This window comes from Lissotriton vulgaris, chromosome 2_1, assembly GCF_964263255.1.
Source record: "Lissotriton vulgaris chromosome 2_1, aLisVul1.2, whole genome shotgun sequence".
NCBI classification, from domain to species: Eukaryota; Metazoa; Chordata; class Amphibia; order Caudata; family Salamandridae; genus Lissotriton; species Lissotriton vulgaris.
In genome coordinates this window covers 2,045,249,951-2,045,268,475 of record NC_141687.1, presented here as the reverse complement: position 1 = coordinate 2,045,268,475, position 18,525 = coordinate 2,045,249,951, and the positions used below count along the sequence as shown (strand labels likewise).

The window sequence follows — 18,525 nt, the reverse complement described above, 5'->3', positions numbered from 1 at the left end:
GCTATTAGTCATTCTTACTTTGTTTGTGGTCATACCGCATACATACGTCTACCTCCAGATTGGGATGGTACCTGTTACATTGCATTCCTTCTGCCACCTGTTTTCCTAGCTCCACCCGATTACCATAGAAACACCAATCTAGTAAAGAATAGACCTAGAAGAGATATCACACTTGTCGACTACACAGAAACGGCATGGGAACAGTACACCGATTTTAATAAAGGATTCTTTTTCTTTTTAGGACCTGTTCAGAATAGTAAATTAATACGTAGATTAACTAGAACACTTGAAGCAGTAGTGAATGAAACTGCCTCCGCCTTAGGTAACTTAACAGAAGAGCAGTCCGCTATGCGGGTTGTTGTCCTTCAGAATCGTCTTGTTATTGACATCATCTTGGCAGATAGAGGTGGAGCCTGTAAGGTCATCGGGTCAAGTTGCTGTGTTTTCATACCACAAAACGCACCATCTGTATATCAAGCTATCACCCGTCTCCATAAAATTGCAAATCAGATACATCAGAATCCAGGCACCTGGACTTGGTCCGGTTGGTTCTGGACAACATTAACAGCTTGGGGATGGAAGATCCTATCCTTCCTAGGCATTGGCCTAGTCCTAGTATTCAGTTGCTGCCTGTGCCTGCAGTGTGGGCCAGCGATTTGTGGACTGTGTGCCACCTCTTGTATTGAACACTCCAGTTTTCTCTCAAAACGTAAACGAAAGAAAGAAGAACAAATGATGTTACAAGAACAAACTGATCGATTCATGAGGATCGATATATCATGAAGGGTCCGTAGGGAACAAGGAGGGAATGAGGAAATATAAATTTTTGGTCATGTTATGTTCCCTAGCGCGTACCCCACCGACTCCATGTACCAGCTTAAAGTGCATGTAACTTCCCTCCTGTGCCAGCTATGAAGACGCAAATACATTTGCGTCCAACGTTAACTTGTCCTCTTTCAGATCCACCATGAATGGATTATATAGTCCGTCCTTAAGTATGCTATGCCACCGTCTTTTTGTAGTACACTTTACATGTTTTCCTGCTCTAGCAGAATAGGCCCTGAATTTCTGCCATCGAACCTCTTTTTTGGCTCCTGACTCTGACAGCCTCTGCCCAGGCTACCTCTGTACCCGTGAACTCTGACTTACTTTCAGCGCGGCCCCTCGCGCTCAGCTCAGCCTGCTTTCTGCCAAGACTGACTATAACCTTCGAGTTATCTGTCCCGCTCCTCGAGAATGCATTCCTGCCTACTAGCTCCAGTAAACATCCTCTCCAGCTGCAGAACCAAAGGGCCGACCTGTCTCAGTGCAAGTAAATCATAGCCTCTGTTACCATGCTTCCATGGAAGGCCCCGTGCCCCCACGCCTCTCACGCAGACACTTAGGCGCTTATACACGCATCCACAGTTAGCATAGAATAGCTTCTGCCCTAGAGACCTTTCTGCCCAGATAGTATGGTTCCTAAACATCAGATATCAGATACGATAAAAGTACAAGTTGATCTGACATGCCAGACTTCTGTCTCTTTCCGTCAGTGTAAATGTCAAGTCCCCTGCACCCCGTCAATCACACGTCATGCAGCTGCGCGCGCATCCCAGCTTCCGATTTCTGCTGACATTGCAACAATTCCGTTAGCACCACCCCTTGGTGCCACCCACTTGCGTCACCTATCAGTGACGTTTCTAGCACACACCTCTGGTTCACGCCTAGTTCACGCCTCTTGATTACGTACTAGTACCACGTGTATACTGTTATCTTGTCTTCTCTCAGCTGTTACGCCTCTTGCACTATTACCTATGATGTGAATTAAGTATATAAGCTATGTAATGTCAATAAAGTTTGCTCTATCCCTTCTGACACCCCTGTGGTGGTCAGAACATGATATCCTGGTCAAGACCATTCCTTTATGAGGAATAAAACCCTTAGAAACTCTAACACCACGGACTCTGTCTTTTTTCATTCCGATTGAGTTATTATTGATTAAGTACTTACCCGCATAGAAATTAAGAGAGTAAATTAATTATTTACGTCAGTTGTAAGATTCTCTAGATCATTATCTAATGCTACTACCACCTCAGCGGCTTTACCCCCTTGTGTTCCCCTGGCATATATGTTGTAGAGGGCCATCTCTTGGCCGTCAGCCCAGGTTATCACAATTGGGAGTAAATCACAGTTGTTAACGGGCCTCGCTCTAATAGTACATTGTAGTGATTGGCGTACCCATGTGATTAATCCCCCTGAAGGCCGCCCTTTTGGGTTCTTTTTTGCAGGGACAAAGAAATTTAAGAAACCCTGACGATGAACAGGGATCACTGCCCAGGTTTCCTGGAACATAATTACATCATGGCTGTCCACAAATTCGCACCATTCAGGGGACTCTAGTTTGTGGAGAATTCCCGCCAGATTCCAAGAAAGGAGTTTAAGACCTACCTTCGGCTGACTGGCCCTCCCATTCAGTGGTGATACATAGTTGCCCTGCTGTATTCGATAATGCGGGGAATGGGAGCCAAGTGCCCCACGGTACAAGAAAGATCCCCTATAGAACAGGGTATCCTACCATTACTAAGATTAGTATCAGTAAGCTTCTTAGCAATGTCAGTTCCCCTCTCTTGAATCCCAGCTATATTACCCTTGACTATACTCGTCCGCCCATTCAGTCAGTCACACTCGTTGAGGTCAGAAAGGGCAGAGAATCCATTTTCCATCGGTATGCCCCAATTACTTCTTATGCCGAGGGGTTTGCCTTTTCTTACCACAGAGTTCCACTTTGTTCTAAGTACTGTCGGATTTAAGATATTCCCTTTCTTTGCATAGAAGAAATCTAGCGTTAGCGGGACTATCTCTGTGGTTCTACGCTGGGGAGGATATATATTTGCTAAAATGTTTGGCAGCACTTCGGGATCAGAGAAGTGTAACACCACACAATCCCCTCTAAATTTTTTGTTATCAACCCTGATCCATTCTACTCTTCTAGCTTTCACAACTTCTTGTGCTAGCTGGTCCATACCTCCCGGGGAAAAGGCCATGTTCCTTGATAACCAGTGCAGTGATTTATTTATTAGGGAAGATGGGTTCTCTACTTGCCCAGATTCTAAGAGGGGAACATTCGCCAGGACCAGTACCAGGGGGGATGCCTCCACAATTAATTCTACTGGTCCCTTTTTTATGTTGGAATCTATCAGCCTGTCCCTTTGCCTTGGCCCTTCGGAGTCACCGATGTTAATGCCTAATCCCCTAGAACACCCCCCCTGTATCATTAGGCAGCATGGGGATAAGGGGAGTATTTTCCAAGAGTTCTGGCCTGGGGGCGGTCTGTGTATTTTTTGACTCGACTCTAAGTGTCTCCTGCTTTGCAATATTTGTTGCTTCCTCTAATGAATTTTGGAGAAGACCCCCCAGCCTATTCACCTCTTCAGTGAGGTGGTCTATTTTACATAGGAGAGGTTTGGTTATGGCCTTGATTTTACTATCTAGGGCGTTTAACAGTTTCTTTAATTGGTCTTCGTCCAAGAGTAGCTTCCCTCCAGAGATTTCCCTTGTATCTTCTCCAGTACTTTTCGGTGGGGATACATCTGGGCATTTTTTACTTGAACGGAGCCCGCCCCGTTTTGAAAGACTCTTCTCCCCGCCCTTAGCAGCTCTTGGAGCTGGTACCGGAGCTGGAGGCTCCTCTTCTAGCGGTACTATGTCTTCATCGGATATACTCTCAGGGGCTGAGTCTGCTATAGCTACTAATAGCTGGGTTAATGCGTTATTCTCAGGTGTCTGAAATACATCCTTGCTAATATCAAGAGCAGGTGTAACTAGAGGCGTATTATCAAGTGGCAGTACAGGGGAAAGGCTCAACCCCAGTGAGGATCTCCTATCACTGTTTATTTTTGCAACCACCTGGACCATATAATTGTCAATGGTATTGACAGCTAGAGTTGATTTTGGCTTCGACATATTAAAAGGCTGTGTCGATAATGACCCCCTAGTTGTGCCGTGCAATACTATTGCACAGGATGGCTTTCCTACAATTGCAGCGATAAATGTTGGTAGAGATAACTCACAAAAGATGTTCTGGGCAGAGTTCCGGGCCCTGTCCCTGTCTCTTCCTGCCGATGAGGGCCGTAGAGGGCCCGCCCTTTGCCCGGGCTTAGCCCCGGGCGCTCCCGCGACGCGGAGGCAGAGGCTGGATTTAAAGCGCCTCCTGGCGCTTTTTTCACGTTGGCGGCTTTCGGCCGCACTGCAGGCTGGAGCCTGTGGTCCTGGCTGCCTGTACTCTCCCCCTCACAGCGGCCGCAAAAGGGAGATGGAGACGTGCTGCGGCGGCAGGAGGAGAGCAGATGGAGAGCAAAACAGGTAGGCGCAGCTCTGAACAGCAGGTCAGATTCTACAAAGAGGCACAGTCAGCGTTTGTCAGGAACACCCGCTCCACCGAGGAAGAGGCTGGATTTAAAGCGCCTCCTGGCGCTTTTTTCACGTTGGCGGCTTCCGGCCGCGCTGCAGGCTGGAGCCTGTGGTCCTGGCTGCCTGTACTCTCCCCCTCACAGCGCAGCGGCCGCAAAAGGGAGATGGAGACGTGCTGCGGCGGCAGGAGGAGAGCAGATGGAGAGCAAAACAGGTAGGCGCAGCTCTGAACAGCAGGTCAGATTCTACAAAGAGGCACAGTCAGCGTTTGTCAGGAACCCCCGCTCCACCGAGTAAGAGGCTGGATTTAAAGCGCCTCCTGGTGCTTTTTTCACGTTGGCGGCTTCCGGCCGCGCTGCGGGCTGGAGCCTGTGGTCCTGGCTGCCTGTACTCTCCCCCTCACAGCGTCCGCAAAAGGGAGATGGAGACGTGCTGCGGCGGCAGGAGGAGAGCAGATGGAGAGCAAAAACAGGTATGCGCAGCTCTGAACAGCAGGTCAGATTCTACAAAGAGGCACAGTCAGCGTTTGTCAGGAACATTCCAATTGCTTCAATAGATGTTTGCAAAGTATCTAAGAATTCAAATGATTTGGATTCTATTCTTAAAAAATATAAAGAAATATTTGAGGACAGAATTGGTTGTGTGAAAGGTATTGAGCATGATATTAAATTAAAAAAAGATGCATTACCTGTGATACATAAGGTCAGAAATGTACCCTTAAGTGTTAGAGAAGAGTTGAAAGAACATTTGGATAGCTTGTGTAAGGATGGAGTAATTAAACCTACGAATTCATCAGAGTGGGGTTCAGCCGTAGTTTTGGCTAAACGCAAAAATGGTAAGCTGCGCATGTGTGCTGATTTGCGCTCTTTGAATAAAAACATCTTGGTGGATTGCCATCCTTTGCCTTTGATTCAGGAGATGCTGATGGCAATAGGCGATTCTACACATTTCTCGCTTATTGACTTAGTCAGCCTACCATCAGGTTGTTTTGTCAGAAAGGTCACAGGCTCTTACCACGTTTGTTACTCCCTTTGGTGCCTTCAAATATACGAGACTCCCATTTGGATTAGCTTCTGCAGCTAGTGTATTTCAGAAGCTAATGGACTCGTTATTTGGAGACATCAAAGGGGTGCAGGCATTTCACGATGACATTCTCATTTTTGGAAAAAGAGTAGATGAGCATAATAAAATTTTGGAAAAAGTGTTTAGCATCTTGAGTAAGAGAGGGATGACTGTATCTAAGGAAAAGTGCAATTTTTTGGTTCAAGAATTGGAATATTTAGGGCACTCAATTACTAAGGAAGGCATTAAACCTAAACAGGGGGGCGTGGCTTGGACGCCGATGGCGATGGTCGCCTGAGAGCTCGGCTCCGGGACTAAGCCCGAGATTATCCTGAATATCGGAGGCTGAGGGGCGCCCCAGACCCCTCATTCGGTTGAGCGAGGCGACGACACCCTGCCGGGGACCTTGGTGGAGTTTGGCCGGGGGTGGCTACGAAGAACCGCCGAAGTTTGCGGAGTGCGACCCAACATGGCGCCCGGACTCCTTTGTCCCCTTGATCGAAACTACGAAGTTGAAGAGGTCTCGCGGGTGTCGACTGGCACCCGGCTTCACCATCCTCGCTTGTTTTAGACATTGGACATTGGCAGGCTCGGACCTTCTGCAACAGGTTCGTACTCGATTGGACGACCGGGCGGGTGCCCACGCACTAGAGGGCACCGGGTGCGGGTGCCTTCTGATCCAGGCGGTGGTCTGCATCGCGACTCCGCAACTAGCTACGATTTCCTGGCCAGTCCAACTACATGGGAGGCGCGACACTCTGGCGCCACAGATCAACCGAGGGAGTTGGTGGCCCTCACCCCGGAGCTATAGTGGGTGAACGGGCCTGCCCGACCCGGCGACGGTTGTCTCCGCCCCCTCATCGGTGCCCTCGGACGCCGTGGCGGTGGCGTGAGCCGAAGCGGCGGAATCTCCACAGGCTCTGGAGAAGGAGATCGCCCATACCCGACGTGAGAACGAACTCCCGAGAAGGTCGTGCTGGACACCTGTACACGAAGACGCCTACTCCGGGACCCTTACGGAGAGTCCCTGGCAGCATGGGGAAACCTAAAGGAGCCAAGGGTTCCAACCAGACCACCTCGGACTCTGAAGCCCAGGACAAGGAAGAGCATGGAGACCCAAAAAGACCTGGTGGCGCACCACTACAGCAACAATTTGACCGTGTACTGGAGGCGATAGAGGCAACTCGGTCGGCCCTCCAACAGGACATTGCTCAGGTGGCGATGGGCCTGGGCCTCCTTAGGGCAGACCATGGTAAACTCTCAGACCGGGTCAAGGAGGTGGAGGGCACAGTGAAAACTTTAGAACCGGCGCAGAGAACCCTGGCTGCGACGATAAAGGATGCCTTATCCCGAATTGAGACCCTCGAACGGAGGGCGGAGGATGCGGAAGGCCGCAACAGGAGGAATAACATTCGAGTGGTGGGCCTGCCGGAAAAAATCGAGGATGGCGATATGGTGCGATACTTGGAGACCTGGCTCCGAGACACGGTGGTCCCGGAGGGTCTGTCCTCCTTTTACACTCTAGAACGGGCCCACAGAGTCCCAGCACGGCCTCCACAGCAGGGACGTACCCCAAGGCCGGTGGTGGCGCGGTTGCTACATTTTCGGGACAGAGACCTGATCCTAAATGCCGCCAGGCACAATGGCCCGTTCCAGGTTGCGAACAGTCAGGTGAACATCTTCCCTGACTACACCTACGAGACGCAGCGCAAGCGGTTCTCCTTCCTGGCGGTTAAGCGTGAACTCAGGAGTGAGGGCATCCAATATTCACTCCTATTTCCCGCAAGGCTCCGCGTCATTGTCGACGACAAAACCCAGTTCTTCGACACCCCAGAGGAGGTCTGTGACTGGCTCGAACTGTATCGGACAGGGAAAGATGGTTTTGGCGCCTCGACCCATCAGGCGGATGAGCCGGAACAAAGGAGGCGATCCAAGAGGGTCAGGAATCGCCGCACGGGAGGGCCCTCGACTGCGGAGACATCATCGGAGCGGAGGGGAGTGTTGGAAGTTCTGTCGGAACTATCGGGAGCAAGAGGCGAAGTCATCGAGGAGGAGGAAGAAAACCCGGGTGCTCAGGGGGCACCATCAGACTCGGAGGATTCAGTGGCAGACAGTACCCATACACCGGTGATCCCACCGAAATCGGTGGAGGACCTTCTGGACGGACAAGGGTAACGGGGTATGCTGCCTTGTTTTGGGTGGGGGCCCGGCAGGGGGGAGGCGGTTGCCGTTCTTTCTTGCTGACAACGAAGGAGAGAGGGTTGGGGGGCTCCTGCTCTTGCCCCGGAAGGTTTTGACACCGGGGGGGGCTTGCTATAGTCCTGGTAGCCTGGGCGACGAGGGCCCACTGCCTCCGCCCAGCCCGCACCTGGCCCATAAGGCCTTCCTACGGTGGCGACCGTAGGACTAGTGGGGTTTTGGGGTTGATATACCTCGAGGTTTGGATGGGATCTAGATGGTGCAGTTTGGGTCCTGTTCTGGGCTGGTTGGGGGGGGTCCTGTTGGTTTCTGGGTGTTTTGGTTCTGGTTGGGGAAAATGGCCGCCATCAGCGCTGGGAGGATTGATGCTTTTTCTTTGTGGGGACCCGAACGGGGAGAATGTGCAAGAACACTCTGGGACAATGGCTGATGTTGCTAATTTGAAATGTGTTACTTGGAACGTGAGGGGGCTTCACACTATGTCCAGGCGTCACAAAGTCCATGCTTATTTAGTGCGTAGGGGAGTGCAAATGGCGCTGCTGCAGGAAACTCATCTGAACAAGGCGGAAGGGGCGGCGCTTCAGCGTAGGTGGCGAGGGCAGGTCTTTTCCACGGCGTACTCTGCTTATGCCAGGGGGGCGCTAATATGGATTAGGGCAGGAGTCCCCTTCCAGGTCACGAGGACAGTGTTGGACCCAGAGGGGCGTTTCGTGGCCATCTCAGGCACTCTAGGAGGGAGGGACCTGAATGTTTGCTGTGTGTATGCTCCTAATGTAGACCAAACTGCCTTCCTTTCCAGGTTATCGGGCTCGCTGGCCCATTTTTTCGCCGGGCCCCTCCTGCTGGGGGGAGACTTTAACTCCGTAGTGGATGTGGACATAGACCGCTCGCATCCCCCGCTCCCCGATTCCCCGGTCCGACGGACGGCTAAGGGTCGTCAAGATTGGCAGACCCGCTGGGGTTTGACAGACATTTGGAGGGCGCATCACCCCGCGTCTAGAGATTATTCATACTTCTCGAGCCTACATGAGCTGCATGTCAGGCTAGATGGCTTTCTTGGTTCGTCCGAACTAGTTTCGGCAGCGGTCCGATCAGAGTATTTATCGCGGACCATCTCAGACCATAACCCCCTCCTGCTGGACATTCGCTGGTTCCCCGGGACGCCGGCAGTACCCACCTGGAAGATGCGCCCTGAGATCCTCGAGGACAGTGTCTTCAAGGCGGACCTAGGGGAGAGAATCACGGATTATTTCGCGGCCAACGGCGGCTCCGCGAGTACTAGGGCGTTCGAATGGGACGCTTTTAAGGTGGCGGTGAGGGGCTACTGTATCTCTAAGAAGGTGGGCATGCGGCGTGTTATCCTGGATGATTTGGACGCAGCGGACCGGGCACTCCGCGAGCTCGAAGTTGGCCGCCCCGGACACCCGGAATTGCAAACACAAACGGCAGAGGCGAGGGAGAAGGTAGCGGTGGAGGTCGAACGGCTCCGCTGTTTCGATTATAAGGCCTATACGGTCCGGTCTATTGCGGAGGGAGACAGGTCGAGCGCGTTGCTGGCGTGGTTGGCCAACCCTACGCGCCAGTCCCAAACGACGACAAACATGCGTAGGGCAGATGGGACCGAGGTGTGCACCCAACCGGAGATTCTTAGTTGCTTCCGGCATTACTACGAAAGTTTATACCGCAGTCGCTCCGCACGTGACCCAGACCGGCTTGATACTTATCTTAGTCCACTGGAACTCCGCACAGTAGGACAGGAAGTGGCGGAAACCCTGGGTTCTGATATCGACTTGGGGGAGATCCGCGGGGCCATCAAACGGATGGCGAGGAACAAGACCCCGGGCCTAGATGGCCTTCCGGTGGAGTTCTATGCAGCTTACGCTGACCTCTTGGCCCCTCGATTACTGGTGGTCTACAGGGAGGCGAAGAGGTTGGGTCGTCTCCCTGGCTCGATGTGTGAGGCGTTGGTGGTTCCTCTCCTCAAACCAGGCCGAGACTCATCTGACCCGGGGTCCTACCGTCCCCTTTCAATGTTGACGGTGGACTACAAAATATTGAGCAGCATCTTGGCCTCGAGGCTGCTGGGACATATGAGTTCCCTAGTGCATGAGGACCAAGCCGGTTTCATCCCACGGCGGAATACGACTATGAACATCCGAAGGTTGTTCCGCTTGCTGGGGGAACCATTTGTGGATGCCCCGTCCCCGGTAGTCTTGTCGGTGGACCTGGAGAAGGCTTTTGATAGCCTAGAGTGGGACTACCTACGCACGGTATTACGGAAATTCGGCCTCGGGGAGGGATTTGTCAAATGGACTGCAGTCCTCTACGCTTCCGCTTCGGCCAGGGTTAGATCGGGCCCTTTGATTTCATCGCGATATCCGGTGGAGCGTGGCACGCGGCAGGGGTGCTCCTTATCCCCGCTTCTCTTTGCACTAGCGGTGGAGCCGCTGGCGATGCATCTTCGCTCGGGGGCCCACTATACGGGCTTATGGACGGCGGCGGGCCCACATTATGTCTCGCTCTATGCGGACGACCTGTTGCTCTTCCTGGAGGATCCGGTCGACGCTTTGCGGGGAGCGGAATTAGCGCTAACGGAGTTCGGAGCGGTCTCAGGCCTCCGAGTGAATTGGTCTAAGACCTGCCTCTTCCCGATGCGTAGGGGTGCCCCCACTCCTGCGCTAAGTAAGGAGATCAGATGGGAGCCCGACTGCTTTAAATACCTTGGGGTATTTGTATACCACGACCAACCCGACCTCCTGGATGGGAACATTGCCCGTTGTGTTCGAGCACTCCGAGGTTTGCTGGACTTCTGGGCCACGCTGCCGCTCTCAGTGGCGGGACGCATCGCCCTACTCAAAATGGTGGCGCTCCCCCGACTATTGTATTACTTCCGAACTTTGCCGATCTGGGTCCCACCGGCCACGTTTCGTCGCCTGCGTTCTATGGTGGTCGGGTTCCTCTGGGGAACGGGCCGGCGGCGGGTGGCCCTCAATATCCTGATGAGGCCGAAGGACGAGGGGGGGCTCGCTGTGCCGGACTTCGAGAAGTACTATCTGGCGGCGCAGCTCCAGACCTACACCCAGGAGATAGCCAGGGAATTCAGAGGCCCGGAAGACGGTAGAGGGACGGGTATGGCCAGGCACGTCCTCGCCTTTATCGCGCTGCGACAACGCTTGGTCCTACGGGACCTGTCGATGGAGGAGCGGACTATCCGACTATGTTGGAATCGGGCTCACAACAGAGGCCACCTACGGACGCCATATGCGCCTGAAATACCGTTGGGGATGCTGACGGCCCTCCCCCACGGAGGGGATTGGTCACGATTGGCGGACTGGGAGGATTCCGGTTTACAGCTCGTCGGGGACCTGTACGAGGACGGAGCGCTCCTGTCCTTTCAGGATCTCATTGACCGCTTTGGGATTCCCCGGGGCGACTTTCTGCTGCACTCGGCCATTGTGCGAGCGATCCAGGCGCACTGGCAGAACGGGCTAGAGGAACCTCAATTGTCTCAGGTGTGCCAGTACGTAATGATGTCGGCGGGCACGGTGAAGGCGGTCACTTGCCTCTATGGCAGGCTGATTACCGAGGGGTTGGTTCCTCTCACCACACTGAAGTCCCGCTGGGAAGAAGACATTGGTAGGGAGATCCCGGAGACGACCTGGTCCCAGTTGGTGAGGCGCGCCTGGAAGGGTACACGTAGCGCCCGTTTCCAACTGGTCCACTATTATGTCCTCCACAGAGCGTACCTGACCCCGGTAAAGATCAGGCGTTATTTTGCCACGGCTTCAGCGGAATGCCCTAGGTGCCCGGCTCAGGAGGCGGACCTCCTACACATGCTATGGGCCTGTCCAGGACTGACGTCCTACTGGCAGGAGGTGGCGACGACTTTGGAGGAAGTGACAGGGAGGCACTTATCATTCGATGTGGCGGTAGGGCTCTTGCACTGGTTCCCCCATACCCCCCGGAATAAAATCTCCAGTAAATTTATTGACCTGGGGCTCCTACTTGCCAAGCGAGAGGTGACCAGGAACTGGAAGGCACGAGCTGGTCCTGCAGGCAGCAGATGGCACAGTGAGCTTTTGAAGTGGGCGGCGGGTGAGAGCGCGCTAAGATATCAGCTGGCTTGGAGGCAGGGTAATGAGAAGGCGCAGGAGGCTGCGTTAGAGTGGGAAACGCTGGTGCAGGCCCTCAGGGATTATTGTACCCCTAGCGACTCCGAAAGTGAAGAAGTAACTCGCCCCGAGTCCCGTTAAACATTAGCATTGACAGCACTATTACCTTCCCCGTGGGTCAAGCAGTGGAACCTAGGTTGATGAGCTCCCTGGCGCTGATGGTGGGGGGGGGGGAGGGGGGGTTTCGCAGTTACTGGAATTTTGAGGGGGGGGTTTATTTTAGGGGTTTTGGGTTTGTTTAGAAAAGCAGATGACGGACAGTGTGTTATCCGGACCAGCTCCAGCATCCTACTGACCCCAACTGTATTTGCCGCCCAACCCCAGGGATATGGGCTGATCAGCTGCATACAATCGTTATGGAAGGGGGTCGGTGGGCTTTATTTTGCATATGTTGTTCATGATACAATGCTGGTCGTTACTGTATTGTCTTACTGATTCCTGCAATAAGAATATATTTAAAAAAAAAAAAAAAAAAAAAAATTAAACCTAAACAGAATCTTATTGATTCAATTATGCTTGCACTGGCTCCTGTTGATAAGGACTCACTAAGATCTTTTTTTAGGACTTAGTGAGTACTATGCACGCTTCGTGCATGGATATGCATTTATGGTTGAACCTCTCAGATGTTTAACCAGAAAGAATGAGAAGTATGAATGGTCTTTGATTCATGAAGAAGCATTTAAAAAAGTAAAAGAAATGATCAAGAATGCTCCAGCTTTAAAACCATTTTCTTGTGGAGTCAAGTGTATTGTCACCGTAGATGCAAGTTGTGTAGGTCTGGGTGGTGTTTTAACACAATTTGTGAAAGGTAAAGAGAATACTATTGCCTTTATTTCAAGAACTTTAACTACAGCTGAATCAAATTATAGCACTATAGAGCGTGAAGCTTTAGCCTGCTCATGGGCAGTTGAAAAGTTCAGGAGTTACTTATGGGGTACTCGTTTTGATCTATTTACAGATCATAAACCACTTATATTCTTGATGAATGGAAATGGAACTGGCCAAGCAACTTCGAGGTTAGTAAGAATAATTTCGAAATTACAGGAATATAATTTCGAAGTGAAATACATCTCTGGAGGAGCAAATTTTAGGGCAGATTGTCAAGGATTCCTCTTGTCAATCAAAATGATAGTTCAGACATCTATGATGATGAATGTGTGGATGTTTCCGCTTTAGATGTTTGTGATAATACCTTGGGTTGTTTTACAGAAAATGATTGGTTGGATGGTTACAAGAAGGATGTAATTCTGTTAAAGGTCAAAGAATACATCAGAAAAGGATGGCCTCCATTAAGAAATCTTAGTAAGGATTTTGTACCTTTTCAACAAGTTTCATCTGAGTTAAGTTTGGAGAATGGATTTATAACTAGATGTGGACTTTTTGTACCACCAAAATTTTTGATAGAAGGTCTTGTAAAAAGAGCGCATTCTGGACATCCTGGTATGTCTGGTACTAATAAAATTTTAAGAAAATTTTATTGGTGGCCAAGCATGGATTCTTTTGTTGATCAATTTGTTAACCAATGTCCTGAATGCCTTCTGTCTGACAAGCATTCGAAGAGTAAAAAAACTGTTACTTCTACTAATTTATTGCCAGATCAAGCATGGGAAAAATTAGCAATAGATTTTTCAGGACCATATAATATTTTGGGTGAAGATATGAAGTATTTAATTGTTTTGACTGACTATTATTCGAAATGGGTTTCTTATGATTTTGTGAAATTTCCAAGTACAGAAGTTGTAATAGATTTTTTAGAGAAGATTTTTTCTGTTGAAGGATTTCCAAAGAAATTAGTGTCCGATAATGGTACACATTTTGTATCAAAAAGAATGGTTGATTTTTTAAGTAAGCATGATATTAAGCATGTTAAAAGTCCTTTGTATTTTCCAGCTGCAAATGGACTGGTCGAGAGAGCTAATACATTTTTCAAGGAGGGTATACAAACAGCTATATCATCAGGCATGGATTTAAGGAAACATATAAAACAAAAGGTTTGGAGTTATTTGAACACTCCACATTCAATTACTGGTTTTACACCTTTTTTCTTGTTGAAGGGAAGAGATGCAAATGATATAATCAAACCAGTTTTTGATAAAAGCTCGTCTACTTTAAAAAAAAAGATGGGCGTACTACTGCGAGTTCTATTGATGAATGTGTAAGAGATAAGTTTGAAAAAAAATACAAGTTGGGTAATAGAATTTCTCCTCTAAATAACTGCGAGTTTGCAACCGGAGATTGGGTGATTATCAGAAAACCCAAAAAAGTTGTAAAAGGTGAATCTAAGTATTCTTTGCCTCAACAGGTCGTTAGAGCTTCAAATTCATCTGTAATGATTAAAAACAAAGGGTGGTGGAACAAAAGTGCAATTATTAAGATTGAACCTTTTCAAAAAGACATTATTTTAAAAAAGGTTGATGGTAAAGGTTTTTTGGACAATTCTTCTTTTTTGTGTTATAAAGACTTCTTGAATGTAGCACAACCATTACAAGATTCGGATGTTGTAGAACAATCACCATTACAAGATTCAGGTGTTGTAGAACAATCACTACATGATTCACATGTTGGTGAGACAAGTTTTCAATCTTGTAATAGTAAGGAAAAGGGTGAGAACAGTAATTCTGTTTTAGATGAAAATTTGATTGATTCTGATGGTTGTGCGGAAGGTTTGTTAGAAGAAACTAATGTTCCTTCAAAATCTAGTTCTGATTTGAATCAGAATAATGGAAAAAGAAATATTGTTATTCCTGCTAGGTTTAAAGATTATTATTTATATTAATGTTTATACTTTTATTTGCGTTTCTTCTTTTGTTTATGGAATGGAGATGTCGTATCTGTACCTTTAATTTCTTTCATGACATATTTAGTGTTCTGTGTTCTATGACTGATGTTTGCTGTCGTGTCATTCTGTTCCGTTAACTGGACACGACAGCATCGCTCTTTCTAGTCTCTTCTTGTGGGTTTTGTTATCCTGATTTAATTCTCAAATAAATCCTTTTAATACGACTCCTGCCTATAATGTTGTCTTGATTGCAACACCACCCCAATGTAGATGTTGCTCAGTGTACACGCGTGTTGCCAGTTTAACTGTTGTTGCTCCCATTAGTCAATATTCTAGTATTGCTACAGTTTCAACTTAATACATTTGTTTTTCTCTCTTTTTAGAAAATGAAACGCTATGTGTAGTTTCACCAGCTTCGGAGTTTCCAAATGGATTCTTTTCAGCGCAGGAGAGAAAAGACGGCGGGATTGTTATCCATTTCATAATCATACTCTACATGTTCCTTGCCGTGGCAGCTGTTTGTGAGGACTATTTTCTTCCGTCCCTAGAAATAATTAGTGAACGTAAGTACCTCGTTACTTACTTACTTTCAAAATGTCGTTGACAAATCGGACAGACTTTGCTGACTTTAGGCCAGGTTTGATACTGTTTGGAGCATTATAGCTATGCCTTGTCTTTTGTAGTACCGCTTGAGACTGTCTATTAATTCGCCATTACTCCCTATTCCTGGCCGTTATTGTCTGTTTTGGTGTATGATTGTTTAGATTGTACACCAAGCTTCCAGTTTCTAGAGATGGAATGGTTTCCTAAGTTTTCCTGTGAATGCTAACCGCTTTTAACTTCATATTTCCAAATTATAGGACGGGTTCTAGCCAAAGTAATTGAGGCTCAGTGAAGTGAATAACAGCAGAATTTGTACAGAAAGGCTATGCATGTGTTCGGTTAGCCTGAACCACAAAGGTAGCCACATACATCTACTGCGCCAATCTGCTCCATGTTTCCAATTAGCAGGTTGATGCTTAAAACATCTAAAAATCTAGTGCAGCTTTAATTGTTGCCTTTATATGGGAATCTGCATTTCTGTAAAGGGCAATAGGGTAATGTGTGTATATATACAAAAAGCTATTTGTGCATATTTCACTACTGAGTTAGTAAATGCTGTAATATGACAGTGTATCCTATTGGAACTATATTTCTCACTCTTTGAATTGAATATTATAGATTTTTTAGTTATTCGAAATCATCAGTGCAATGCCATGTCGTGACCTCTGTTCTTGGTCGGAAGACTCCACCCCCCCCCCCCCCCCCCCCCACACACACACACACCACCTCCCACTTCCGCCACGATCAACACTGATGGACTGCGCAGTACACGCGTCGCATCGGACGAGCATGAGGAACGTGCACGAGCGCAGGCGGCGAACCGGTAGACGCGGGGGACTCGAACAACAAGTCGTGAGGGCTCAAAAAAGGGTTTTAAAACTTCTCAAGAGGTTTGTGATGCAGAGGACGTGAGAGACGCAAGACGCGAGCCACGAGGGCTCATAAAAGTGTTTTTAAACATTTTCTGGGCTGTGAAGCAGAGGACGCAGGAGAAGCGAGCCGCCAGGGCTCAAAACTGAGAACTGAGGATTCCCCACTTTCCTGGAAGCTCTTATATAATGCACTCATTTTATATAAAGCTCCAGGTAGTAAACTGGAGATAAATTGATTGGAGACTATTTACCTAACAAACCTGCAAGTAAGTTCTAGCTGGGTCACAGCCAGCGTTTTTCCACCTGGTTATCCAGGGAACCATTGACTCAGGACTGGTATTGTAAGTCCAACAGGGAATTTGCAGCGGTGGAAGTGCAGCAGAGAAGCGGCAGCAGAGAAGTAGCAGAGGGGAGAGCGTATGACCATAGAACAGAGGTAAGTGGAATTAAGTTATAAAGTGTAGGTGAAGTTTTTATAAGAGGAAGTAAAATTAGTTAAAGACCTCAATACGAGTTGTGGAGCTGGGGCCAAAAAGTACCTAAGGTGTATAAGGAAATATGGTGCAAAAGAACATTTTGGTGTTGCTACGCACTTGAAGAAAGGAAATTTAGGGACGTGGGGGCCGTAATAGGGGAAAAAGAAAAGCAATGGCATTAGAGAAAGCTAAATCCTGGAAAGTCCCAAAAAACTCTAAAAAATCTGGAAATAAATGTCTAAGTGCGGAGGATACGACTGAAATGCAGAAAGGAATGGGAGAGGGGAATGAAGGTAAGGCAGCACCCACAGGAAGTAAAAAACCAGTGAAGAGAAACACCCAAACCCTGAACTCAACCCCACAGAACGGTAAGACAGTGGGTGTAAAAGGAGGATCGTCAGTCTCAAAGTCGATCAAGAACTTTTTGGGGAAACACTTCAAACGGAAGAAGGCGTCTGAAAAGGAGTTGAGTGTTGTAGAGATTCCGCCAACTTCCGAGGACCCGGTTAGCCCTAAGTTTGCATTCCCTGAATCAAATAAACTTTAAAATCTCTGAGATCGCCATTGAACCACGTTTATCCTCTTCCCCAAGGTTATTTCGGTCCTTGTTTGATCACAACACTGAGGTAGAGGTGGAGGAGGAAGAGAAAGCCTCATCAAGTAAATCCCAATGTAAAGAAGACTCTAATTATATGAAAGATCATCCCAAAGAGAAAGAAAGACTGGAAAATTCCTATGTTATTGGAACTGATCTAACGTACCCATCTCTGCATAGCCTTGAGGTTACGGGAACCTCTAGTGCTTCCATGCTAGAGGTTATGTTGATTCTTCAGAAAACCTTGCAGGGTCTATAAGATGTCTCTGTTTTAAACAATGAAATCTTAAAAACAAAAAGTGTACAGATTAAAAATATGATCGGGCAACTGACACAAATTAAAGGTTTAATGCCCTCTTCGGTTAGCCCAGTAGGAGACCATCAGGAAACGAAGGTTGGTGAGGAGGAAGAAGTTGTAAGGGTTATCCAACCACAGAAGGATAAACCAACGATATATATCTCATGATGCCCAATGATCATAAAAAGATGTGGGGAAAGAAGGAATAATAGGCAATACATCCTGTGGCCAAGTGAGGGGAGAAAATGCCCACATAAAGGCCAAATCCTAAGGCGACAGGTTAGTGGTAAAGGGGTAACGACAGAACAAAGGTCAACTGGTGGGAAAGTGACCCCTGAACCTTAAAAGATACGTTTTTTGGAAAAAGGAATAACTGCCTGTAATCTTGAACAGCAAAATAGGCGGATAAAAGGTAAAGGAGCCCTAAAGAGCACTAAAGATATCTTGAGAAAATCCTTGGGGTAGAAAAATTAGGAGTCTAGGCAAGAGGGTTGAGTAAACTTCTAGGTGCAGGACCTATTAACCTCAACCTTGGTAGGGGCCTTAGGAAGAGAGGTATTTAAGACTAATATAGACGAAGAAGGGATGATGTGAGAGATGGAGGCCCACCGTGAATACAGCTAGAACGATACCAGGACCTGTGGCTCTCTTTGGAGCCTATAGGGTAGGGAAAAGGTGGGAAAAAAGCTAGAGAACGAAACCCCCTAAATCGCTTTAGACTCCTCTTTTCATTTTCAAAATGTGCAAGCCTACATTATGTTAGCTCAGAAGACTTTAAAGAAGTAGAGTTTATAGCAAACAACAAAGTGGGAGAAGTAACTAAGGTTCTCCTTCACTCAGCTTTAGTAAAAGCAGCACTGGAAAATGCAGAACTTGAGATGTTAACGGAAGGCATTTGAATAATAAAAAGGGAGGAAATGCTAATTGATAAGCAGGGGAAACCTTTTCTCTGGAACCATGCTGGGCTAGGAGTATGGCCAATAAGAATGATTAACTCCGGTTGGGGTAAGAAGGAAGAACTTGAAATTACCATCGCCCCAAAAGTAACTAGGAAGTGTTGATGGAGACATGTTGGTC

The 18,525-nt window shown here is 48.1% G+C and overlaps 1 protein-coding gene across 1 annotated transcript in view; it reads left to right on the top strand.

The window, feature by feature from the left end:
- The window catches only part of SLC24A5 (solute carrier family 24 member 5), a 260,856-nt gene that overhangs the window by 113,594 nt on the left and 128,737 nt on the right, over positions 1 to 18,525 (top strand). The window contains exon 2 of the mRNA XM_086959008.1: positions 14,988 to 15,167. Coding sequence (XP_086815134.1) covers positions 14,988 to 15,167 — 180 coding nt within the window. The remainder of the gene's footprint in view (positions 1 to 14,987; positions 15,168 to 18,525) is intronic.